Below are 22,471 nucleotides of genomic sequence, written 5' to 3'. Positions count from 1 at the left end.
CATTGTGGCCCCACCCGTCCCCCGGGGGTCATGGTTTGAACAGACTTGAATCTACATATCTGAGGATGCTTCCATGTAAATATGACCAATCATGGCTTTGCTGTTCTTGAGAAGAAGATTTTTAAAGATTTTTCCTATATATTCATATGTAAAACTTTGATTGTCCATTGTGGCCCCACCCGAACCCCAGGGGTCATGATTTGAACAAATTTGAATATACACTACCTGAGGATGCTTCCACATAAGTTTCATATTTTCAAGCACAGTTGTTCTTGAGAAGAAGATTTTTTAATGATGCCATTAATTTTTCACAAATTCTTAATTATCTCCCCTTGGAAGAAGGCGTGGCCCTTCATTTGAACAAACTTGAATCCTCTTTACCCAAGGATACTTTGTGGCAAGTTTGGTTGAAATTGGCCCAGTGGTTCTTGAGAAGAAGATGAAAATGTGAAAAGTTTACAACAACAACGACGACAGACAACGGACAAATTTTGATCAGAAAAGCTCACTTGAGCCTTTGGCTCAGGTGAGCTAAAAAGCTTGTGCTATCATTGCAAGACATCACAGATCACTTCCAATTTCATATCTACTAATAAGCATTGGTATCTAAGGCTAGATTTAAAAAAAAAAATCCTATTTCTCTAAAACTACATGTATTTATTTTTGACATTTATAAGGAACAAACATTTTACAAGTCCCTTTCTAAAGACTTCACAGAACCTTGAACAGTATTAAGATGCATAAAATAAAAATTGTTGCATGAAAAGTTTTCAATTTCAAGCTCCACTTTTTGAATTAAATAATTATTTTATGAGTTATCCTTCCTGGCTGAGGATTGGATATCCTTAACAAGATGATTCATCATCTGTATGGTTGGGTAGAAAAGTTTGTTTCACAGGATCAGGTCTAGATGAGGAACTTTCTTGGTTTCTATATCTCTGAAAAAATATACGTTACATGGACATCAGGAAAAAAATCTAAACATCTATCTTTTAAAATACATGATAAACACAAGTAAAGTGAGGATCTACTCATTATCTTTAAATGGATACAAGTATGTATATAGAATTAAAGTTGCATCAACTTACAACAATGTTAACTAAACCAGAAGTCTCTGACAAGACTGTAGTTCTACAGGTATGCACTTATCATAAAGGAAGATAGTTTACTTCTGTACCAAGTCTTATTGAAATCTGACCGAAACTATAGGAGGAGTAATGCTTTGAAACAATTTGTCTTAGTATAGTCTACTTGTGTAACAAGTCTTATTGAATTAGATTTAAACTGTAGGAGGAATTACAGATATTTCTATTTTCAGTAACCATGGCAACACTGTCATAATCAAAAATTGATATTTATGCATCTTGGTGTAGTCTACTTACAGTACCAACCAGACCCAACCTGACACCTAAGCAGTCCCAGAAAGCAGTCCCCAGGACTGCTTTGGGACCGCTGTGGGACTGCTCTGGGACCACTGTGGGACTGCTCTGGGACTGCTCTAGAAAGCAGACCCAGCAGTCCCTGGGACTGCTTTCTGGGACTGCTTTGTTCACTCATGCATGAAAAAGGTTCTGAGTGACATGATAGCTCCGCCCCTTGTGTATTCTGAATTTGCAGGCTCCCTGTTGTTGTTTTGTTTACTTTCAGCAGAGAGGTGTTTAAGATAAAGAATTAAAAAACCCAAGGATTTCTTAAAACATTTTAATAAGTAGAGATAGATATACATGTTATTACTAAATGTCTTCAGGGGCTGTAAATTTACACAATTGTAGTCTAGAATTAATTTTAAAAAATGAAAGTATAGTTTAAAGGGAAGTCAGGAGATGACTTTTATCCCTTAAATTAAACTTTCATAGAGGTGTTTGAAAAAAAAATATTGGCCTATTTAATTAATTAATGCTAATTAAAACTTTAATACAGGTGTTTTAAAAAAATATATCTAGGTCTATTTAATTAATTAATGCTGTCAAGTTACGGTATGTACTCAAAGTTTACATAAGCACTATTTAAAAAAAAACAAAACAAAAAACAAACTTACTTGTCATTACAATAAGATATTCAGAGGGACGTACTGTACTGTATTTTTTTTTAATTGAAAAAGCTAAAACCATGCTAAAAAAAAGAGCATTCCATGCTATTTTTTACCGCCCTCAAATAAAACCTAATAATTTAGTAAATGACCATGAATTATTCTACCATTCTTCAGTCATTTAAACAATTATATTTGTGAACAATTATTGGGAGATTTATTTATGAATTTGTTTTTGATTTATAAACAAGTTATTAAAAGAGTAAATTTATAAACATTTTAAAATATTGGAAATTGTGACTTATTTCTTATTTGTTTTGTTTGGTTTTTTCCTGGCCGATTAATAAAAAGCAATACAAATATATAAAATGGTGTCAACACCTGAGATTTCAATCGCCTTCGGGCATGATTAGCAGAAAGTCAATGCATGTTATTTGGGTATCAGTGTTACACATCACTGAACATGCTGGTCAACAATGACACTAATTTCAATCTATGTACTGCAAAAAATCTATGTTTCAATAAATGTGTATAAATTTATTTCGGGATTAATTAATTTTGAACATAATCTGAGGGTTCCATTCGCGTGATTTACAGATGTACACTCAAACGTTTATATAATAAAAGTATTATTGTTTTCTGTTACATAGATAATCTAACGATAATTAGATTGGCAAGTCAGTGAAAATAATCATGACTGAAATATAATACTCAAAGAATTTTCAAAAGCTCCAGTACTTAAGAAAACTGCATTCAGAGTATATTAGTATGGAAATCGGTCTTGCTCTATAATCATAAGGTCTATTTAAAGCTAGTTTTGATAGAAAATAAATAACTCAAGTTTAATTTTCTATAAAAAATAAATATATAAATATGGCAACCAATATCAATCACAGTAAATAAAGAAATTGATTTATTTTGGTGAAAAATTAATATACTACAAAACTGTGTTTAAATATTCATGTTATAAGTAGATGTGAACGTCTTCTTTGTTCAATATTTATTATTTGTTTCTATACGCGTAGTGTGATTTTCTTAACTGTTCAAGAATTACTGTCGCATGAGAATTGATACTGCTCAGAAAGAAATGGATCATCAATTTCAACTGTCTTTTATAGTTACATTGTTTATTGGTAATCTCATTTCTGAGTAAGCTCCGCTCATTAAATTAATTAACCCCGCCCACTGGGACTGCTTTCTGGGACCGCTGGGACTACTTTCTGGGACCGCTGGGACCGCTGTGGGACTGCTCTGGGACCGCTGTGGGACTGCTCTGGGACTGCTAAAGCAGTCCCAGAGCAGTCCCAGAAAGCAGTCCCCGGGACTGCTCTGGGACTGCTTTGTGTCAGGTTGGGTCTGGTTGGTACTGTATCTATTAGGAACAAAAAATGTAGGAGTAGTAGTGTTCTGAAATACATAGAAATATCAAATTTTAGTACCTATTTCAACATTGAAAGAGATCTGATATATGGGGTCAAGTATCTTCTTAAGGTCTATCTATGTACAAAGTCCTATTGAAATTGGACCAAAACAGTAGGAAAGGTATTCCTAGTTACCATGGCATCACCCTTGTCAAAATCAAAAACCCATACTTAGAATATGCATCTTGTATAAAGTATTTTTGTCTCAAGACTTATTCAAATCAGGCCAGAACTATAGGAACAGTAATGTTTTGAAATAATTTCAAAGAAATTTCTGTCTTTGGTAACCATGACAAAACCATTTGTCAAAATCAAAATCTGATACTTTGAATAATGTATCTTAGTATAGTCTACTTGTGTACCCAGTTTTATTGAAATCAGACTAAAACTGTAGGAGGAGAGTTTTAAAGAAAGAAGACGGGCGAACAACCTGAGCAATTTTTCATACTAAAACACAATTTTTCAATATGAGTGGGACTTTGCTCAATTTTTTTTTGAAGGTTATACTGAAAGTTTGTATGAAAATATGATATACATTCTAAGGTTAACAAAAAACATGGAGCAAAGACCCACTATACCTTAAAAATACAATTTTATGACACAATATTTGTATCTCTCCTGGAAATATTTTTAATGCTTGGGTTGGAACCCAAGAATAGCACGCTTTTTTTAAAGTCATAGAACGATTTCTGTCAAAAGAATTTCTGCAGAAAAGTTTTGTTCCTCATAATTTCATAACTATCAATGATAAGAACTTACATGTAACTCTACATACTAGATTCAAAAATTGAATATGACTTTTATATATTTGAGGCTAAAGGCATTTAGAATGAATTGTTTGCCTTATTCTTAGTAACCATGGCAACAACATTTGTCAAAATCCAAAAACCAATGCTTAATATTATGTATCTTGGTATAATCTACTTGTGTATGAAGTCTTATTGAAACTGAACTAAAACTGTAGGAGTAGATTTTAAAAAAAATGTTTTACTTTACAGACAGAAGGACGGACAGACAGACACACACACACAGACAGACAGACACAAACACAAGGGTAAAACAGTATGCCCACCTCTCCTTCTAGCGGAGGCATAAAAATTTGATTTATATAACTTACTTTCCGCAATTTAATTACAGCAACAATGACGATGATAAAAACTCCACCAACAACTGAAGCACCAATAATTACTCCCTCACTGTAAAACAAAGACACCAAGAGCTTCAATTATCATGTATATAAAAAAAATATGGATATATGACACAGATACAGATTTTAAAACATATAAAGCACATTTTAAATGAAAATCTGCCAAATATAACACAAAATACTGCAATAAACACAAGTCATGGTGTTTGATATTTCCTACCTAAAAACCCTTATTCCTTCTTGTATGCACAAAGTCTAATTGCTTCACAGATAAATAAATATTAAAATAATCAAATGTTGTTTTTATGCCCCTGTATCAAAGATTGGGGGGTATGTAGTTTTTGCCCTGTCTGTCCGTTTGTCTGTTTTTCCGCAAAAACTTTAAAATTTCTCATTACTTTTGATTGGTCAGAGCTATGGCTTTCATATTTCACATGTGTACTCCTTGTGACAAAACCTTTCTTTGGATACTATCATATTTGACCTTAACCTTGGAGTTTGACCCAGTTTTGCAAAATTTTACCCAACTTTAACCTTGGCCATAACTTTTGAACAATTGGTGCTAGGGCATTCATTTTTCACATGTGTAATCCTTATGACAAGACCTTCCTTTAGATATCAACAATTATAGCCCATTGACCTTGACCTTGGAGTTTGACCTATTTTTGGAAAACTTTAACCATGGCCATTACTATTGAACAGTTGATGCTAAGGCTTTCATTCTTCACAGTGTAATCCTTGTGACAAGACCTTCCTTTAGATACCAACAATTATAGCCCATTGACCTTGACCTTGGAGTTTGAACTACTTTTGGAAAACTTAACTTTTGCCATATCTTTTGAACGGTTTGAGTTAGGGCTTTCATATTTCACATGTGTATTTCTTGTGAAATGGCCTTTCCTTGGGCACTATTCATTTTGACCATTTGACCTTTACCTTGGTGTTTGACTTACTTTTGAAAAACTTTAACATTTTCCATATCTTTTCAATGGTTGCTGCTAGGTCTTTCATATTTCACAGGTATATTCCTCGGGACAAGACCTTACTTTGGGTACCAACATATTTGATTTGCATTTGAGAAAGTTTAATCTTCGCTATAAGTTGCCATACGGGGGCATCATTGTTTCACAAACACATCTTGTTTTATATTAATTTGATGTTAAAAAGTTTATAACACAGTTTAGTATCAATTTTATAGGTGTGACGCAGCTCATGTGAGCTAAAAAGGATCAACTTTAAATTAAGAATGTTTGAACTAATAAGCAGAGAGTTTTGCAAAAGCAATACTAGTCTCGTACCAGCAAATGTAATCTGCTTTCCCTCAATAAGCTAACAAGAGGTCATTGGTCCACAAAGCTAACCTGAGTATTCATGGCTTTTTACTTTCCCCCGTAATTTTATGTGCCCATTATATTTTTGAAAGATTTGTCCTTTATATCCCTATGTAAAAACTTTGATGGCCTTTGGTGCCCCCCCCCTCCCCTGACAACTGTCGGATCAGGTAATTAAGCTAAAATCATCAGAGGTGTGATCAGGTGATATAGGATAATGTGTATATCATCAGTTTCTGAGAGGGGTCATATGGATTTAGAACACCTATTACTGTGACTCACTTATTCCCTTCAGATTCCTCAGAGGTTTTATTGGGTGGGGCTGCTGTAGTCATTACTCCATGTTCAAGACTGGTCCCTTTGCCAGGAGTTACTTCAGCACTGGTAACAGTAGTTTGCTTAGTTGTCAAGGCTCTTTCATCTTTCAAACATTTTGCCACTAAATAACAAAAAAAAAACATGAATTACATGCAGTTCTTCCTGAAATTGTTTATCTCATGACTAATCTGATTATGGCAGGTAAAAAGTTTTCATTGGTTGGTGTGCTCACCAGTCTGAGAGTCATTTTAAACATGTAAAGGCTGGGTGAAAAATGCTATGGACTAATTTGAACAAGTTTATTGATATACAGTTGAACTTTGATATCTCGAACACTGATATCTTGAATACCATGGATATGTCAAAGTGATTTGGAAGTCCCAACCGCTCATTCTTTAAGTATTTTACCCTGGATATCTCGAATCCACAGATATCTCAAAGTTTTTTCTTGGTCCCACTGAGTTGGAGATAATGAGGTTTGACTATACATATCATTTAATGAAAGTTTAAGACAAATACATAAATTTGCTCTTAAGCTGGGATAAATGAGTTTTCTGGCAAGCTGACAAATCACATACTATTTTCAGGAAAATCAATTGCTTCAAAATATCTTACCTTCGCTTGAATTTGAAAGTCGGTAGTGGTCACTGCAGTTGTCACATTCGTTGTCTCTGACGTTAATTACATAGTCACCATTTCTGTCATTCCATTCTGGACAGCCTTTACCATTTATACAGATGTCAGGAGCACATCCAACTGCCAGGTCTGATTCAGGGACGACAGGCAAACAAACAAGTATAAGACCGTTTCCACATTGCAAGTTGACATTGTGAGTTGTACAGGATTCATTTCTGCTCAAGATGTAAGGGTTTGAAACCCGGATTGGGGCTGGAACACAGTTGGATCCCTATAAAATAAAACAATTTTGAGATACAATGCTTCTCTTTTTCACTTCGTTTTTTTTGGCTGAGCCCCCTTGCATAGACCCATCCATATACTAAATAAAGTGCCCTGCCACAGCATGATACGCCTGTCAAATATTGTTCGATTGTCATAAACAGTTTAGAGTGCAAGAAAATCATGTCAACCTTAATACAAGGATTTCAATGATTTTTTCAATTCCTTATAATATTTGTTTATACATCTCTTGTGGTGTAGGAATTATAACAAACATTATAAATCCTCAACTGGTTGTGTTAGAGCTTGACAAATGCCCATCTGCACTCCCCCCCCCCCCCCCCCCAGCTTTCAGATTTGTGAGACATGATGCTTTGAATTAGTTGATATTTTCAAAAAAATAAATAAAAATATCATATTAAACAATATCAATCTTAATCTAACTTAATTTTAATCAACTTAATCTATATCCTATTAATATTAACAAGAGGCTCAATCTTAATCTAACTTAATTTTAATCAACTTAATCTATATCCTATTAATATTAACAAGAGGCCCAAGGGCCTTGACGGTCACCTGAGTACAACAATTTAGAGGATCCATAAACTGATAAATGAAGCTTTGTTTCCCAATAGCAAGGAAAACAGTATGATTAAGATCAACAAAATAATTTGTCTAGTATCTTTCTATCTGTCCCCCATTTATCACTATGCAGACCATGCAGACTTTTAACAAAATGCTTATATTATTACCTCTCACATTGGCCTCACTTGGCCTTTGAAGAACATTTAAAAAGATAAGTTATTTTTGTTTCATTTTTATTCATCTATTATTTCCAAGTCTACCTGATTATTAAAACTATGAAAGTACTTTTTGTATTATACAATAAATGTTCTTGCATAATTCTCTTATTCTATTAACCTATCAAATATGTTATCTACAGTGATTAATTATCAAAGGTGAATGGCGAGGGGGAATAACTTCACTCTGTAGAATACAAATTAATAGAGCCCTGGCCAGGACCAGAACACTTGACTAAATGGTCCAGATGTTCAAAATTCTGGTAAAAATACCTTGCTTATTAAAACTTTTACTCTGTTTGCTTCCAATATGCCCAGGAGCAGAGGAGATTTTCAAAGAAATAATGCATTTTCACTATTTAAAACAGCCCTACCCTAACACCAGAACCCATGACCTAGGGTCATGAAAATTTACAAATTTGGAAGAGGTACCCTCGTCATCATAACTATGCAATTAGTTGAAGATTTTCAAAGAATTCACACATTTTCACTATATAATCAAATAGAGCCCCCCCTCCCCCTTCAGAGAAACAACAGAACCCTTGGGGCCACAAGTTTTCTATACACTTGTTTCTTTGCTTTATAAGCAGAAGTAAAAAAAAATATTTTGAGAGAAATTATGAATTTTCACTATATAAACAATAGAGCCCCCCCCCCCTTTCACCAGAACCCCTGACCCAGGGGCCATGAAATTCACAATTTTGGAAGAGGCAGCCATGCTCATCATAACAATGTACTTACTTAGTATATTTAATACCCAGGAGCAGAGAAGAAGATTTTCAAAGATTTAATGCATTTTCACTATATAATCAATAGAGCCCCGCCCTAACACAAGAACCCCTGACCCAGGGGCCATGAAATTCACAATATTGGAAGAGGCAGCCATGCTCATCATAACAATGTACTTACTTAGTATATTTAATACCCAGGAGCAGAGAAGAAGATTTTCAAAGAAATAATGCATTTTCACTATATAATCAATAGAGCCCCGCCCTAACACAAGAACCCCTGACCCAGGGGCCATGAAATTCACAATATTGGAAAACACAGCCATGCTCATCATAACAATGTACTTAGTTTATTTCATACCCATGAGCAGAAGATTTTCAAAGATTTAATGCATTTTCACTACATAATCAATAGAGCCCCGCCCTTACACCGGAACCCCTGACCCAGGGGCCATGAAATTCACAATTTTGGAAGAGGCAGCCATGCTCATCATAACAATGTACTTAGTTAGTTAATTTAATACCCAGGAGCAGAGAAGAAGATTTTCAAAGATTTAATGCATTTTCACTATATAATCAATAGAGCCCCGCCCTTACACCGGAACCCCTGACCCAGGGGCCATGAAATTCACAATTCTGGAAGAAGCAGCCATGCTCATAATAACTATGCACTTAGTTAGTTTATTTAATACCCATGATCAGAGAAAAAGATTTTCAAAGAAATAATGCATTTTCACTATATAATCAATAGAGCCCCGCCCTAACACCAGAACCCCGACCCAGGGGCCATGAAATTCACAATTTTGGAAGAGGCAGTCATGCTCATCATAACTATGTACTTAGTTAGTTTATTCAATACCCAGGAGCAGGGAAGAAGATTTTCAAAGAAATAATGCACTTTTAATATATGATGTATATAGCCACACCCTAGCACCACAACCCCTGACCCTGGGGCTATGAATTTCACAATTTTGGTAGAGGGCTCAATCCTTATTACAATCATGCCAACAGTTTGACTGCTTGATGTCCAGGAGTAAAGAAGAAGATTTTTAAAGATTGCATTATTTTTGGTGGTTTTAGCCCCACCCCTCAGGCCCTAGGGGGGCAGGGACCATGAAATTCAAAATTTTTGTTCCCCTTCACCCATAGGTGCTATATGCCAAAATTGGTTGAAATTGGTTGAGCGGTTTCAGAGAAGAAGCTTAAAATGTTCAAATGTTAACGCACAAGAAATGACGAACGCCGACGGACAAAAACGGACAGCAATAGGTCACCTGAGTGACTCAGGTGACCTAAAAATAAAAGGCTGGCCATCAAATGACATATGCTATAAACTGACCAGCAGTTCTTCTGTCTAATTCCCAAAGGATACAGATAACAGCTGCTTAGAGATCCTCTAACAGAAATGATTGAGACAGCTAGCCTTCCTACACTGAACTCATTAATTAATCTTTAACTGGATGCATGTCCACTCATTACTCCCAACGGATGAATGGATCTATACATACTATCTGCTTTGTAGTGCAATAAAAAATGCATATTTATGTCATTCTGAAATTAAATTTCATGAAAACAAAGATTTTTTTTTTAATTTGTTACAAAGATTTATGAATAGAAAAAAAAACTTGTGTAATCTTTATGCAACATTTTAATAAGGTTCCTGCATTACTCTTAGATTTGTAGGGAATATCTACCATAATTAAAACATTTTTTTTTAAATACTTGATTTTTTTTTTTTTAGATTTAATGTCAGACTGCTTTTAAGCTGCAATTCGTATGGACAACGGGCATGCTGATTCCAATATCCCCCCCCCCCCCCCCCCCCCCCCCCGAAGTATAATTAGTTATAATTATATAATACAATATCAAATTAGTTTATTATACAAAATCAAATTAATTATTCATACAATATCAAATATGTTTTAATTACTTTTCACCAAATTCATTTTAAAAGTTAGGCTAGCCAACTATTTAATCCAACACGGCTGATTCCTTTTTGCCCAGTTTCCAAGAGGTATAGATGACACCTGCTTGATCAGAGATGCTCTACCAGTTAGCTCCTCCCACTAAACTCATTATAATTTCTCTCTAATTTGACATGCAATTTTCTGTTATCAAAATTCTCCTTGACCAGTGCTTTATAATTACACCCATGGGAGAGGTGGAATTTCTCTTGTAACATTACATTTGTTATAGATTGCTGTAACATATATACCCAGGTAATGAAAAAAAAATAAGTATTTTCTTGATTTAACATTTTTAGAATAAGGTATACTGCAACAATCTTGCATTTTTTGGGATTGTGTAATCTAATAGTAAAATTTAATTTAACTTAAAGGTCACAGAGACCTTGAAATAGGTTGTGATACACCATCTACCTAAGATGCATAAATAGGCCAAGTTTGATGATTCTAAGTCCAATAGTTTTCTAGTTATGAGCCAGACAGGATTTTTCCATATTTGGCCATAGCATCTTAAGTAAAGGTCAGAGAGACCTACTTTTAGTGCATGACACACTTTCTACCCAAGATGTATCAGCAGACAAAGTTTGATAATCCTAGGCCTAATAGTATTAAAGTTATGAGCCGGAAACAAGAAAAGCTAAGGCCAAAAAAAATTAATCAATAGTTTCTCAGGCACCGCTGCATCAGGTCAAAAACGGCTGCATTGATCAATTTTTATTGACATTATGAAAAGGGAAATGACTTAATTTTCTATTTTTCAAATTGAAAAAGAAAATTGAGTTATTTCCCTTTTCATAACAATAATAGACGTTTTTCTTAGATAAAAAATATTCTTCTAGTCTATACAGTCCTTTATTAATTAACTTTTAAAGAAATGTTTAGAATAACATAATTTAAAGTTGAGTACTTATAATTAGTGTATTAAGAGAACAAAAAAGTGAGAATAAGTTAATATCATCATTTTGTTGAACCACTGACATGAAAAAAAGATACTTGCTTAAAAAAAAAATAAAATAAAAATAACCTGCCTGCCGCATTGAATTTTGAAATTTTTGGCCCGAGAAACCATTGACTGATTTTTTATGGCCTAACAGATAGACAGATCGACAGACAGATGGACATGAACACCGTAACATAATACGTCCCTTCTAAAGACAGGCGTTTTAGACGGGCGTATAAAAAAAGAACTGAAAAAAGAGGGAATGATTATTGTAACTTACTATGCCAGTAGCATTGGGAAGGAAAAATTAATTTACATCATATATGGACCTTAACTAAAATCAACAAAGTATATAATAGGTTGTTGTTACTCTTAACTGATGAACTTTAGGAAATGACTATTGACATATCAAATATGAAATTTGATTTTCGGTACCATGTAAATGCAACCTTACCTGATCACCATAAGTCCAGTCAATCTTGGATAAAACAATCAAACAGAACACGAAAATCTTGAATGGTGACTGTCCAATCTTAGATAAAACAATTAAACAGAACACGAAAATCTTGAATGGTGACTGTCCAATCTTTGATAAAACAATCAAACAGAACAGGAGAACCTTGGATGGTGAAAAAATTGGCCTTGGAAATTCTACTTTTTTCCGCTTTAATCTTTCATCTTCGCACTCATTCTGTTTTGCTGCTTTAAAAGATAATAATTACTTAGTATACATTATTATATAATAATTTTAAGTACACATGTACTTTATATTTATTACTGTATAATAATACTGCTAATTCTATTTAATCTGTTTCATTAGACATCAACAAAAGAAAACAAGGACTGAGAAAGAGAATCTATGTAAATGCATGTGAGATAGTTATTCTTGATAGCTCAGTATGTAAGTGGTTACCTCTGCATTTTTATGCACTGTTCATATAAATTTGTTAGTATATTCGCAAGGTAAATTATATGTCATAATGTATATTGTGTTCATGAAGTTGAGTCACTCTCTGAAATATTCAGCATAACATTCTTTTCATTTTTTTAAATTTAAGTCTCAAGATAAAACCTGAAAAGGACATATTGTCATCTATCTTAAAAGACTGAAATAAAGAGTTAGTTATGTAACTGATTTAAAAATAGATTTTTAATGAGACATGCAGAGTAAGCAATGTAATTAATTCAAAATGGATTTTTAATGAGACATACCTTTATTTGATTTTTTGTATGTATTCAAATTTTCTTCCTCCCTTTCTGAAACAAATGGTGAAGAAATGGCATCCTTATTCAATGCTCTGGCCTTGTCTTTGTCTGCGTTCAAATCTCCCCCTCCCTTTTCAAACGGTGAAGAAATGGCATCCTTATCCAATGCTCTGGCCCCATCTTTGTCTGCATTCAAATCTCCCCCTCCCTTTTCAAAAGAAGGAGAAGAAATGGAATTCTTACCCAATTCTCTGGCCCCATTTTTGTCTGCAATCAAATCTTCCCCTTCCTTTTCAAGAGAAGAAGAAATGGCATCCTTATCCAATTTTCTGGCCCCGTCTTTGTCTGCATTCAAATCTCCTCCTCCCTTTTCAAAAGAAGGAGAAGAAATGGCATCCGTATCCAATTCTTTGGCCCCATCCTTGTCTGCATTCAAATCTCCCCCTCCCGTTTCAGAAGGTGAAGATATGGCATACTTATCCAATGCTCCAGCCCCTTTTTTGTCTGTTTTTAAATCTTCCCCTTCTTTTTCTTTCTCTTCTTTTCCTGTAGAAAAAAGTGGACTGTAAATTCCCATGTAAAACTTGAATCACCTACATGTATTGTGTCCCTACCCTACTCCAATGGGCCATGATTTGATCAAATTTGAATCTGTACTGCCTGAAGATACATGCATATAAATCAGGGTCTTATAATTCTTGAAGAAAATATTTTTAAAGATCTCCAATCTTTGGAGAACCCTGATTTGTAAAACCTTGAATCCATGTAAATTTCTTAATTTTAGGTATTTCCCCTAGTGCACGGATTTATCAGCCTATTTTGGGAAATGCTATTTTTGGGGAATTGGGAAAAAATTATCGGCTTTTTGATGAAATTGGGAAAAATTAAAAATGTTGCTTAAATCATGTATTTAGGTGTAATTCATGTAACATTTCAGCATGAACTCTAAGTCTAATTTGGGCAACCAAACAGACAATTATATATGATCCAACTTTATACAAGATCAATTATGAATAACAGACTAATAAAAGTAAAATTGACTTCAATGAGTATAAAGTGTTTATACAACTTAGGGTAGTACATGTGTGTATGAGATTCCAATTTAGGTCATTACAGAATCTGTTTCTGGAGAATATAAACCTCCTGCAAGTATACATTTTCTCAAAGTCCTCTTTTAATATGTATTAATGCATTGAAAATGTATTTTTCTATTTGAAATAATGCCTACAGTCCTAACCATTCACTTGTAGATCAATTGAGTAGGTAGAAATAACTTAATCAATTTATATAATTACACAATATCACCATTTTCAGAACAAGAGACCCAAGGGCCTTAACGGTCACCTGAGTATAATACAACAATTTAGAAGTTAAATACACTGATAGATGAAGCTTTGTTGCCCTAAAGCAAGAGAAGTAGGAAGATCAGGATCAACAAAATAATTAGTCTAGTATTCAGTATCAACTCATAAATTAAGTTCTAATCTGCCCCAATACAACAATTTAGAAGTTAAATACACTGATAGATGAAGCTTTGTTGCCCTAAAGCAAGAGAAGTAGGAAGATCAGGATCAACAAAATAATTAGTCTAGTATTCAGTATCAACTCATAAATTAAGTTCTAAGAGGCACTCTTGCTCTTCATAACTATGTACTTACTAGTTACTTTATTTAATACCCAGGAGCAGAGAAGAAGATTTTCAAAGAAATAATGCACTTTCACTTTATGATCTATATAGCCCCACCCTGGGGCCAGAACCCCTGACCCAGGGGCCATAAATTTCACAATTTCCGAAGAGGCACTCTAAGACTTGCTCATCATAATTATGTACTTAGTTACTTTATTTAATACCCATGAGCACAGAAGAAGATTTTCAAAGAATTAATGCATTTTCACTATATAATCAATAGAGCCCCGCCCTAACACCAGAACCCCTGACCCTGGGGCCATGAATTTCACAATTTTGGAAGAGGCACTCTTGCTCTTCATAACTATGTACTTAGTTAGTTTATTCAATACCCAGGAGCAGAGAAGAAGATTTTCAAAGAAATAATGCACTTTCACTATATGATCTATATAGCCCCGCCCTAGCACCAGAACCCCTGACCCTGGGGCCATGAATTTCACAATTTTGGTAGAGGGCTCAATCCTTATTACAATCATGCCAACAGTTTGACTGCTTGATGTCCAGGAGTAAAGAAAAAGATTTTTAAAGATTGCATTATTTTCGGTGGTTTTAGCCCCACCCCTCAGGCCCCAGGGGGGCAGGGACCATGAAATTCACAATTTTTGTTCCCCTTCACCCATAGATGCTATATGCCAAATTTGGTTCAAATTGGTTAAAGGGTTATCAGAGAAAAAGCTAAAAATGTTCAAATGTTAACACACGACGCACGCGACGGACGAGAACGGATAGCAATAGGTCACCTGAGTGACTCAGGTGGCCTAAAAACGGAGGAAATTCGGATTAAAAGTTGGCGATGTTTTTACAGTGTTTTTTAAACATGTGTTATGACAGTCACTGCAGCTTTGCTTAATGACTTAAATAGATGAAAATTACAGACAATCTGACAATTTTCCTTGTGTTTTTCCAAGATAATTAAATATAAAAGCATTGTTCACCAATTCGGGAAAAATACTGCCAAATTGGGAAAAAGTGAACTCATTTTCAGTTGGGAATGGGGCCGAATTTCGGCCCATGAGAAGGTACTGATAAATCCCTGTAGTGTGGCATTTTATGTGGACCAACTTAAATCTCATTCACGAAAAGGATGTGCTGTGTCAAGTTTGGTTGTGACTAGCCAAGTGGTTCTGCTACAAAAGTTGAAAATGTGAAACGAGAGGCCCAAAGGCCTAGAATGGCTTTTCTGATAAATTGTATGATGCTATAACTTTTATTCTAAGCCTCTCAGTATCCTAAATATTTAGATAAAACCTTGAAAATTAGGCCACTGTGACCTCCTTTTTGGTTAACACACTCCGTGATGACCCAAGATGCATTAACTGACCAAGTTTGATGATTCTTAGCCTCTTTATTATTTGAAATATTTAAATATAGCCATGAAATTCCAAAAGTGGGTCACAGTGATCTAATCATCAGTTGACGCACTTTGAGAAACCAAGATACATCAACTAACAAAGTTTGATGATTGTATGCCAGTTAGTTTCTGAAATATTTAAATATATATACCCATAAAATTTAAATAGTGGGTCACTGTGACCTACTTTTCTTGTTGATAAACTTTGGGATGCATTTTAGGATGCATCAATGGACTAGGTTTGAGAATCCTAGGCTTCACAGTGTCTGAAATATGCCTTTAAAACAATTTGAAATGAATACCTGCAAAATTAAAAAGTAGATTATTGTGATCTACTTTTTGATAAATATATTTCAAGGCTCCAAGATGATTCTAAACCTCTGAGTGTCCAAAAAAAATGACCTTGAATGTTTTGAAAATGATTAGCCATAAAATTCAGAAAGTAGGTCATAGTGGCCTACTTTTTGGTTGACACATTTCAAGGCCCCATGATGAATAAACTGACAAGTTTGGATAACAAGAGGCCCATGGGCCACATCGCTCACCTGAGTAACTTTGGCCATGCTGTTCTTTACCAGATTTCCCCCCTTGTAATACCTATTGTGGCCCAGTTCTACAACCGGGGGTCATAATTTGAACAATTTAGAATCTACACTACCCCACGATGCTTCCACATAAGTTTCAGCTTTTCTGTCCCAGTAGTTCTTGAGAAGAAGATTTTTCAAGATTTTTCATATACATTTCAATGTAAAACTTGGATTCCCTATTGTGGCCCCGCCCTACCCCTAGGGGTCATGATTTGAATATTTTAAAATCTACACTACCCGAGGATGCTTCCACTGAAGTTTCAGCTTTTCTGGCTCAGTGGTTCTTGAGAAAAAGATTTTTAAAGATTTTTCTTATATATTTCAATGTAAAACTTGGATTCCCTATTGTAACCCCGTCCTACCACCTGGGGTCATGATTTGAACAATTTAGAATCTACACTATCCCAGGATGCTTCCACATAAGTTTTAGCTTTTCTGGCCCAGTGGTTCTTGAGAAGAAGATTTTTAATGACCCCAACCTATTTTTGTCTTTTCTTGATGATCTCCCCTTGTAAGGGGACTTGGCCCTTTATTTTAACAATTTAAACTCCCCTTCACCCAAGGATACTTTGTACCGAGTTTGGTTAAAATTGACCCAGTGGAGAAGAAGTTGAAAATGCAAAAAGTTTACAGATGGATGGATGGACAGACGGACGGACGATGGACAAAGGGTGATCAGAAAAGCTCACTTGAACTTTCAGCTCAGGTGAGCTAATCACAAACTTCAAAGTGTTCAATATACACATAAAAATTGACAAAATTTAATTTTTGGTCAACTTTGAAGTGCCCCAAAATTCTGATCCCTATTTCTTGCCCCCAGGTAATTGGAATATATTTGAACCGGATGATGCTTCCATATAAACATGATAAATATGACCAATCATGGCTTTGCTTTTCTTGAGAAGAAAATTTTTGAAAGATTTTTATTGAATATTTCCTATAAAACTTTATTTTGGCCCCACACTATCCCCAGGGGCCATGATTTGAATACTTGAAACTTGAATCTGCACTACCTGAGGATGCTTCCATATTAATATGATGGTCCATGGCTAGGCTGATTCCCATCAATTACTCATTCTGCCCCCCCCCCCACCCCCTGGGCCATGATTTGAATAAACATGAATCTACACTACCTGAGGATGCTCCCATATTAGTATGATCATACATGGCTGGGCTGTTCTTGAGATGAAAATTTTTACAGATTTTTTCTCCATATTCCTTTTGTAAAACTTTGATCACCCATTGAAGCCCCACCCTACCCCCATGGAGTCAAGATTAGAACAAACTTGAATCTACACTATCTTGGGAAGCTTTTAAATTTAAACAAATTTCATTTCATCTTTCCCAGTGGTTCTTGAGAAGAAGATTTATAAATGACCCCAACCTATTTTTGCCTATTCTTAATTATCTCCTCTTGGAAGGAGACACTGCTCTTTATTTGAACAAACTTGAATTCCCTTCACCCAAGGATACTTTGTGACAAGCTTGTGACAAAATTGGTTCTGCGGATCTTTAGAAGAATTGAAAATGTGAAAAGTTTTTGCATGATGCACAACGGCACAACAATTAATACAAAAACTGTTAGCAATAGGTCACCTGAGTGAATCAGGCGACCTAAAAAATGTCTACAGACATACAACAAACAGACAGATGCTGTACATTCTTTGATGAGTAATGCCCACTTGAGCTTTCATGAACTAGGTTAAAATTACTTTTCATTTTCCTAGCTATATGGGAAAAAAATGTATGAATGAATTATCATTCTGTCATATACTGTGCTATGTATGTATCTGCTAATTTGTCATCTGCATCAACATCACTAAAACAAAACAACAAAAGCTGGTTTTAACAAGATGTGTTTGTGAAACACTATGCACCCCGTGGCAACAAAGTTCTAAAAAGCTATTTTTAGCATATAGGCCACAGTCAAGGTCACAAGGTCATTGACCTTGGTGTCATTTGAAAGAACATAATTAGTGGAGTATGCATACCAAATATGAAGTCTCTATCTCCTATGGTTCAAAAGTTATGACAAAGGTTCGGAAAAGCTATTTTTAGCACATAGGTCACAATCATATTCACAAGGTCATTGACCTTGGTGTCATTTGAAAGAGCTTAATTAGTGGAGTATGCATACCAAATATGAAGTCTCTATCTCCTATGGTTCAAAAGTTATGGCGAAAGTTCGAAAAAGCTACATGTATTTTTAGATTATAGGTCACAGTCAAAGTCACAAGGTCATTGACCTTGGTGTCATTTGAAAGAGCTTAATTAGTGGAGTAAGCATACCAAATATGAAGTCTCTATCTCTCATGATTGAAAAGTAATGGCGAAGGTTAAAGTTGACAACAGACAGACAAACAGATAAACAGACAAACAGACAGACAGGACAAAAACAATATGCGCCCCCGATCTATCGATCCGGGCGCATAAAAAGTAGAACTTAAACACTATTTTGTGTACATACCCTTCAGTTGTAGTTGGGTTGGACCAGTCAGCCCCTTTTTCAGCTTCCTAAGCCCAACATAAGTACCCTCTATAATTCAGAGAGGAAACAATTTTAATAACTATGAAATATTTATTCACCATAAAGCTCACCAATTAAGGATGTACTGAAATCAGCAATTTTTACTATAATAGGATAAAAAGTAGATTAAACATTCTTTATTATTAAAATTAGCACTGTTTAGCTTTGTTTTTTTCCTTCAAATTTTGTTTTGAATGATAAAATTATTGCATTGAAATTTAAAAATTGAAAAGTTAATTCAGCTTATCTCTACAGTCTACATCTTTAATGATTTGTTAAACATAAATTTATACTCTATATAGCTAGTAAATTATTCATATCATGACAAGTACATGTATTTGCAGTGCAATAAATGCATCTAGATCAATCATTTAATTTACATACGTTTCTTGGGACCTTTTTGGTCAAATTCCAATTCAAAAATAGAGAGCAAGGGATTTCCATCCTTCATTGGGGAACTTTCCCCTTCCTTAAAAAAAAAGATAAAATCAAGATGATATATGCTGATTTAATGTCCGACAATGAAGGATGTAATGTGTGTACAATTGTAAGGCTACCTGAATTTAATTCTATGTTTAACATTACCTTTTACATTTAAAAACCTACTAGGGAGGGAAAAAAAATTGAACAAACAAAAATTTCAAACAATGAGTATTTACTCCTTTACGTGAATCAAAATACTGAAAATATTTGTGCATGGTGTAAATTTATTGTTTAATGATCAATTTTAGTTTTAAGTCAATGATAGACTCATCTCAAATATACCTCATAGAGGGTCCAATTATTGTCTCAGGGATCGACATTAACAGTTGTCCGATTGCCTGGGACAAGTAAATTCTCAGTTTGGGCAAGTGAAACTATAGATGTACTTGTCCGATCAGGCAAGTGAATATTAAGTGATTATAGAAATATACATATTATATGTATAGTTTACATTAATTTATAAATAAAATAATATGGAACACTTGAAGCCTGGTATTTGCGTTCAGAATTCCTTCGTAGCGTTTCTAGATTATACCATTCATTTAAAATCGAGCTGAACTTCGTTATTCTTTCTTTCGTGATAAATATGTTAACTTTTTACTAGAAAATTATATTATTTATTCACTCACAAAATATAAGTAACAAAATGTATCCCAATCAAGATATGTATGTTTCGTAGCAACTATCTTCCTTTAACGCTGCTTCACAATTATCTTTGAAAATCACAACTCACAAAAGGATCCTCCAAAAATTATTTTTAAAAATATGAATTTTATTTAAAGGAAACTGAGGGTTATTGCTGCATGGCAGTGTGTGTTCACAGGTTAAATTGACAAGGACAGTGGTACACATTTATGTACAAACGCATCGTCAATTTTTTTTTTTCGTGTGGTTCAACTTGCCAAGTTGACAGTAGTGTATGAATTAGTCACATTTCTTTTCTTCTCATGACATTTACAGTAATAAACAATATTCTTCTTTCCTAATTTTGGGCAACCAAATTTTGCATTCGGACAAGTCAACGTTTGAAATCACTTTCCCGAAGGGCAAGTGATATTCTAAAAGTTAATGTCTATCCCTGTGTCTATTACTATGGAATGGATTTTTTTAGTTGCTATTATTATATCCCTCCTTTTTAGAAAATGAATACCATGAAACTATTTCCTTCAGAGGGCACTATACTTTCTCCTTCTGATGACTATATTTACTCCCTGTAAAGTCAGAGCTACTTCCTGAAACTATTCCCTCATTAATCTTCATTAATATATTTTTAACCATTCAAATTGCTCAGTGGGCAGAGCGTTCAAAAAATCTCAAGTCTGTGACATAGTGTGATTAGTAATTTAACTATGATGTCAAAACAGTTCAACATGCAATGTCAAAAACATACTAGAATTATAGTAAAATGATGAGCACAATAATTCTTTAATGTGACAGTTTTATTTTTTAAACATGTAACATTGTTATTATTTTCCTCAGTGTTGATGCATTAAATATATATATATCAAAATTTTAGTTGCAAGTTTTTGAATTCCTCTATATTGCCTAAAAATGTTTGAGCATCTGTTTTATTAAATCTTCTTAGACTGTTTTGGTACAATAAAACAGTTACGGAATATGGTCATGTGGGAAATAGCAAAGTTTTGGTTCCTTTTGGCAGGAAACTATTTTCCTCGGCAACTTTGTCTCCTTCGGAACTAGTTTCCTCCCTCAGGAAACCATAAATTAGCTTTTTTCCTCATTTCCATTCCATAACTGTATAAAATTAAAAGCAAATCAGAATAGAAACTTTAAAAAAAACAAGAGGCCCATGGGCCACATCGCTCACCTGAGTAACTTTGGCCATACTGTTCATTACCAGACTTCCCCCCTTGTAATACCTATTTTGGCCCCGCCCTACCCCCAGGGGCCATGATTTGAACAATTTAGAATCTACACTACCCCAGGATGCTTCCACATAAGTTTCAGTTTTTCTGGCCCAGTGGTTCTTGAGAAGAAGATTTTTCAAGATTTTTCCTATATATTTCAATGTAAAACTTGGGATTCCCTATTGTGGCCCCGCCCTACCCCCGGGGGTCATGATTTTAACAATTTAGAATCTACACTACCCCAGGATGCTTCCACATAAGTTTCAGTTTTTCTGGCTCAGTGGTTCTTGAGAAGAAGATTTTTAAAGATTTCTCCTATATATTTCAATGTAAAACTTGGAATCCCTATTGTGGCCCCGCCCTACCCCCGGGGATCATGATTTGAACAATTTAGAATACATACTACCCCAGGATGCTTCCACATAAGTTTCAGCTTTTTTGGCCCAGTGGTTCTTGAGAAGAAGATTTTTAAAGATTTTTCCAATATATTTCAATGTAAAACTTGTATTCCCTATTGTGGCCCCGCCCTATCCCCGGGGGTCATGATTTGAACAATTTAGAATCTACACTACACCAGGATGCTTCCACATAAGTGTCAGCTTGTCTGGCCCAGTGGTTCTTGAGAAGAAGATTTTTAAAGATTTTTCTTATATATTTCAATGTAAAACTTGGATTCCCTACTGTGGCCTCGCCCTACCCCCAGGGGTCATGATTTGAACAACTTAGAATCTACACTACCCCAGGATGCTTCCACATAAGTTTCAGCTTTTCTGGCCCAGTGGTTCTTGAGAAGAAGATTTTTCAAGATTTTTCCTATATATTTCAATGTAAAACTTGGATTCCCTATTGTGGCCCCGCCCTACCCCCGGGGGTCATGATTTTTACAATTTAGAATCTACACTATCCCAGGATGCTTCCATATAAGTTTCAGTTTTTCTGGCCCAGTGGTTCCTGAGAAGAAGATTTTTCAAGATTTTTCCTATATATTTCAATGTAAAACTTGGATTCCCTATTGTGGCCCTGCCCTACCCCCGGGGGTCATGATTTTAACAATTTAGAATCTACACTATCCCAGGATGCTTCCGTATAAGTTTCAGTTTTTCTGGCCCAGTGGTTCTTGAGAAGAAGATTTTTTTATGACCCCACCCTATTTTTGTCTTTTCTTGATTATCTCCCCTTGTAAGGGG

At 34.8% G+C, this 22,471-nt stretch overlaps 1 protein-coding gene and 1 long non-coding RNA gene across 2 annotated transcripts in view; both read right to left on the bottom strand.

Moving 5' to 3' along the window:
• Positions 1-566: 566 nt before the first annotated feature.
• LOC133178457 (uncharacterized) lies at positions 567-19,216 on the bottom strand. Its single transcript, XM_061313154.1, has 9 exons — positions 19,194-19,216; positions 19,005-19,018; positions 18,874-18,942; positions 12,788-13,327; positions 12,030-12,277; positions 6,862-7,153; positions 6,211-6,367; positions 4,568-4,646; positions 567-938 (listed from the first exon to the last, which is right to left on the bottom strand). The coding sequence occupies exons 1-9, from the start codon at positions 19,214-19,216 to the stop codon at positions 846-848; spliced, it is 1,515 nt and encodes a 504-aa protein (XP_061169138.1). The 3' UTR covers positions 567-845.
• Positions 19,217-19,317: 101 nt separating this feature from the next.
• Positions 19,318-22,471, bottom strand: part of LOC133178571 (uncharacterized) — a 9,595-nt gene continuing 6,441 nt past the window's right edge. The window contains exon 3 of the long non-coding RNA XR_009719992.1: positions 19,318-19,402. This is a non-coding gene — a long non-coding RNA (uncharacterized LOC133178571). The remainder of the gene's footprint in view (positions 19,403-22,471) is intronic.

Source organism: Saccostrea echinata, unplaced genomic scaffold (assembly GCF_033153115.1).
Source record: "Saccostrea echinata isolate AGI-Se365-2 ecotype Australia unplaced genomic scaffold, CSIRO_AGI_Sech_v1 ptg000003l, whole genome shotgun sequence".
Taxonomy (NCBI): Eukaryota; Metazoa; Mollusca; class Bivalvia; order Ostreida; family Ostreidae; genus Saccostrea; species Saccostrea echinata.
This window is presented reverse-complemented; position numbering and strand designations above follow the sequence as displayed.